Source organism: Cystoisospora suis, assembly GCF_002600585.1.
Source record: "Cystoisospora suis strain Wien I chromosome Unknown contig_1389, whole genome shotgun sequence".
Lineage (NCBI taxonomy): Eukaryota > Apicomplexa > Conoidasida > Eucoccidiorida > Sarcocystidae > Cystoisospora > Cystoisospora suis.
Window position 1 is genome coordinate 898 of NW_027154189.1, and position 5235 is coordinate 6132.

Consider the following 5235-nt stretch of genomic DNA (forward strand, 5'->3'; position numbering starts at 1 on the left):
GCGGCAAGCCCTTTACACGACCTTCTGATGCACTGAATGCTCAGCTCTAGTCTCAGATGTTACAATGACCCAGTAAACGGGTGTTGCCAGTCTTCGCTGACGTCCTTCGACTGTCCAGATTCTCCTCCTGACAAGAGGGCGGTCTGAACAGTTGGGGAGTCCGACGTGGTCTACGGAGAAAACCGTGTTAGTTAAAACGTCCTTAGCCCAGCTTGTGAATTACACCGCACAGGGGGTGCTCTTGTTTGTGATTGAGCGTTGCTCCACAACCGAAGAGAAATGAGCCGACATGGATGTGCTGCTTCATCCCCCCCGATCGTGGCTTAAAGGTATCCGTGGAGGGTAGAGCATTTAGTCTTGGAACGCCGAATGTGCATTGCTGGAATTGTAGATCGGAGTCTTGTGTAATAGCGAAAGTATTGCAGGGTTCAGGGTCCACGCCAAGCTATGTCCGGGCTGGCTGAACGAGTGCTTTACCCATGTCCTGTAGAGATTAAGTAGTCTTGAAGCCCATCCCTGTAGTATCCATCGTTAGTTGTGAAGTCCGGCGTGTCGGCTGCCCTGCGCCCGTGCTACAGAAAGAGCTGGAGCCGAGAGGCTGCCGAGATCTGACTTTGGTACCGGGGCCCTCTAAAAGTCTGCAATACCTAGGTTCAGACTCTTTCTGGCGTTGTACATGCACTAAGTCTGGGCTGTAGGACCACTGAATTTCAGGGACTCTCGATCGAACCGGATATCGTTCGTGAGAACTCGTACGACCACGAGATGTGCGAACTGTGGTGACTGGAAGACGACCTTGGAGATATCCAGCGCCTGGACCTGTCACCAACGTTCCCTTTTGTGTGGTTTGTGCAGTTCGGGTCACTCGGGAGAGCGTAACACCCTCGGTCATGGTGAATCACTCCCACAGTCTGATGCGGGTGTACAGTCTTCCTTGGAACTATTGAACCCTACCCGGCAAACGGCTAACTTCGTAATATCGAGGTCAGCACATATTGCCTAGGAATCCTCTTCTTGACTACGACCTCCACTGGGCTTAAAGTACGGTTCCCCTCGAGACACGTCATCAAGCCGTCCCTCCCCGTCGTTCATTCAGCCGCTTTCTTTCCCCTGGGGTTTGGCAGCTAACAGTGTACTGCGCGGGAAAAAACCGACGCCCTCACCCAGGCCTTGGTAATAGATTCCTTGGATACGCCCGCCACACAAAGCACACCGCTGGGAAAGACTCTTCCACTCCAGTTACCCACAAGTCTCACCCATTTCAGATGCATTTTAGCTACAGTCGATCCACTTCTTTCAGTTGCATTGAAGCCACAGTCTATCCATTTCTTTCACTTGCATTGGAGCCACAGCCTATCACCGGAATCCTTCGGAGAGTCCGCTTCCGTCCGTACTGTTTATGCTTTCTCACATCAGATCTGACTGCCTGCTTGTACGAGGACATCGATGGCGACTGCGTGCCCCCTTGTTGTCAGTAGCCCTACGTATGTCTCCGTTGCCCGTAACCTATACGGGACACCTGCTGTTTTTGCTCGAGACTACGACATTTGGAAGCCCCTTGTGATTGTCGTCGCCTTACAAGAGACCCATGTTGAAGCCACTAGCAAGAAAAGGAGGAAGAGACCACCGTCCGGATCACATCGCAGGTGACGGCCGGTGTACCTGACGGTGGACTGACTCGCCACCAAGGAGTTGTGAGGACGGTGTTAGCGATTGCAGGCTGCCGCATTCGCTGTTGTAAGCTAACTTCATGACGTTAATTACAACCCTTTAGTGCATTTTCACAGTCAAGCCCCGACATCTTTCAGAAAAGAAAAAAGAAATAAAATGGAAAAACCAAATTCAACCCTTATAGTCATCTCCGAGTCGAGTCCTTTCGTCGCCTTTTCCCCGGGGAATGTCCCGCCATCCTGAAACACAAGCAAGATAGGTCGACGGTATGTGCATCATAGGACTCACACGCGCCATGAATTTCCACCTTCGTTGATCAAAGGGGGGGGGGCGGGATACAAATTTTCAGCCCCTGACGAGAAATATGAGAAGAAAGAAAGAAGGGCCGCGTGGCCGTTTTGCACGTGGTTACGATCGATCGCCTCACTGGAGAGGGGCGATGGTGGCGCTGTTGTTGTCATTGGAAGTTGTCACCGCCGAATTTTGAAGCACCCTGTAGAACTGATACCTTAATGAGCGAAGATGCTCTTCTAGCTGAGTCCGTAGTTTCCACTGTGCGATCTGAAGTTCATGTAAAAGAACATCTACATCCTCCTTATCTCCTCCATCTTTTTCCTTCATATATGCTGTTCCGTTAGAATGACGAAGAGCCAAGCTCTCATCCCTGTTTAGCTTCTCTGGACCCATGGACATAGTCAATCTACTATGGCTAAGACTACCCGTGTCTCCACCAACCTTGTGACCGTCCCCTATGTTTCTTGGGACAGCGTGTTTCTGTTTTTCTTCTGAAGAAGGAATACAAGGGCTTCTCTCACGGTAATAACATCCCCCCCCTGGCTGATTACAGGTGAACCCGCCATCATCGGAATTTCGACAGCTTTGACTAAGATCAGAAAAGCCAACCCCCCGGCCCGAGACATAAGAAAGCGTTGAAGACGAAGAAGATGATGAGATAACTGAAGAAGAATTCTTTAGGGAAGTTCGACGTGTCTGATCTCTTCTATTGACTGACAGAAGTGCAAGAGACCGATTTCTTTTCTTTTCGTCTCCGTCTACAGCGGCTTTCCCGTTGATGGAGCCCACCCTTAGTGCTGTGGTTTGATGTGAAGCCCGAGGGCCCCCGTGAGGTAGGTGGAGTGACAGTTGTTGTGTCTGAACGCTAATGCAAGAGGCAGGAGTTTTTCTATAGTGAAGGGTATGATCTGTCTTATCATGACGGACAAATGAACGGGGTGAAGTAGAAGAAGAAAAAGGAGAGCTTGACGGCGATAATGATGATATGAAGAGAGATCCTGTTGAAAATTTTCGTACTTCGTTCGTTCCTTTCTCTTCTTCCCAATCCCGCTTATCATGGCTATAAGTAGAGACTCGAGCACTCAGATTGCCGTCAGAGTTGTGACAGGCGGTATCTGTATGGCTGGGAGATGGAACAGGATGAAAAATCTCATTGCTGGAGACCGCCAGCCTCCTACTAGACACCCGGGGTGGTGTCAGTGATGGTGATACATCAGAAGTAGTCGGAGTTGCGCAAACTGCTGTTCTATTCTCAATCTTCATCGAAAGAGATACATGACTATCAATTTCGTACCGGTGCTCACTACGACTATAGCTATCGCAGCTAAACCCTGGAGAGGATATAGGAGTATCATGACGTCTCCTCTCTCCTCCCGATGTCTTCTTAAGATCTTCTTTCAACTGACCTTCTGTTGCTGAATCTACGAATCCAGTCGAAACTAATAATCCCCTCGACAGGGCAAGAGAACGAATCATATTCCTCCGCTGAAGACGGCCTGTGAACATGAAAAGAAAAAAAAGAAAAAGAACATATTCATATCAAACACCTTGTTCTTCTTGCCTTCGCAAAAACCAAAGAAACCATGTCTTTTCTTTCTCTCTCGTGGGAAGACTTCTCCATCTATCCATCGAAGAGGGACTAAGGCTTCCGAGATTGTCGATTCTTCTCTTGGGTATCCTTCACCTCATAAGCAAATCCAAGCGAGTCATCTGCCTAGAGAAAGACGATGGCATCCCCCCTGAGATGTAAGGATGGATCTGCGCAGTCAATTTGAAGGCTTGTTCTCGTAAGCAAGGAGATAATGTATCATCATCTCTACCTCGGGAACTTTAGAGAAAAGACTGAAAGTAGCTTAACTTAAACACCCCCCACTATCTGGCTTCTGCCTGATGCCAAGAATATTTATCTATCTATTGCCATGGCTCGTTCCCTTCTTCATGCTCCGTAGAAAAGGATGCACGACAATACAAAAGAGATACACATATACATACATACATAGATTATATACATGTGGATAGATAGACAGGTCAATCGCTAGATGAAAACATACCATAGTGAAAGATACAGACCAAGAGTAGATGACGAGAATCACCAATGAACTCCTCACCTCCTTTGCCTGTGGCTTCTTCATGCATCACATCCCAAGAACAGAGGAGACAGCCACGAGACAAGGAGAAGTTCATATGGTATCTAAGAGCAGAGAAGAAGCGGGGGAGAGTGAAAGACAGAAAGGACTTCAAAATGAAGAAGGAGAGAGACGATAGGGAGATAGGTAGATAGATTAAACATCGATAGACGGATTAAAGATAGACAGATAGACTGAAGGCAGGTAGATACATCAAAGATAGATACATACACTGAAGAGAGATGGAACTGAATAGATGAGAGATGTGTTAGTAGAAGAGATCTCTTACTTAGCTTTTTTGTTTGCCGATGACTTAAGGAAGCAGGAAGGCAGATATCCTCGAGACTTCCCTGTTGATGTCTTAGGAGATGCTCAGCTCGTTGAAATTCACTGCATATGATCTCCCAGGCGCTTGAAGAAAAACGATTAACGATCTGTCGTGTTAGAGGGCACTTCATAACTAGACGGCGATTCTTCTTGTGAAAGAAAGAAAAAAACTCTTCCTCTCTTCTTTCGTCATGTTCGTCATCATAAGCTTCACTCTCTTCTTCTTCTTCGGTTCCTGCGTCTTTCTTCCTCTTCTCCTCCTCCTCCTCCATGTAATCGTCTTCGTATCTTCTTCCTCTTCTCAACTCTCCATGAGACTTGATTTCTTCCTTCTTTTCTCTCCCACTTTCTTCGCTATCACTACACATATCTACTGAAAAAAGGGTCTTTCCTTCATCTACACACGTTCGATCAGGATGTCCGGAAAGACACCTAAACGTATCTCCCATCTCATCTCTTACCGGCGCAGACGAGGTTGCTGAGACCAAGCCTTCTGACGGAGGGGAGAGGTTCCCAGAAGAAGGAGAAGAAGAAGGTGACAGAGAAGCAGAAGTGTCTGAGGGAGACGAAAATGAAGGCGAAGACGAGAAAGAAGAAGGGGTCATACTATGAGATGATAGAATGCTTCTGATAGCCGCGTTGTCAGGAGGAAGAAGATCTGTATACTCAGCATCGTGAATAGAGACAGACGCATCATAAACTTCGATGACAACAAGAGCCCCGTCACGAGAACCTAAAATAGAACTCTTCTTCCGGTCTCCATAAAACTGCAGTTACGAACACAAACAAACAACAACAAACCCAAGGTGTACATACA

General features: G+C 47.5%; 1 protein-coding gene across 1 annotated transcript in view; it reads right to left on the reverse strand.

The window, feature by feature from the left end:
- Positions 1–868: 868 nt before the first annotated feature.
- CSUI_003187 (polynucleotide) overlaps positions 869–5235 on the reverse strand; it is an 8342-nt gene continuing 3975 nt past the window's right edge. Inside the window, exons 5-6 of the mRNA XM_068063385.1 lie at positions 4381–5185; positions 869–3461 (exon numbers count right to left, since the gene is read on the reverse strand). Of these exons, the coding sequence (XP_067924639.1) occupies positions 2095–3461; positions 4381–5185 (2172 nt within the window). The 3' untranslated portion in view covers positions 869–2094. The remainder of the gene's footprint in view (positions 3462–4380; positions 5186–5235) is intronic.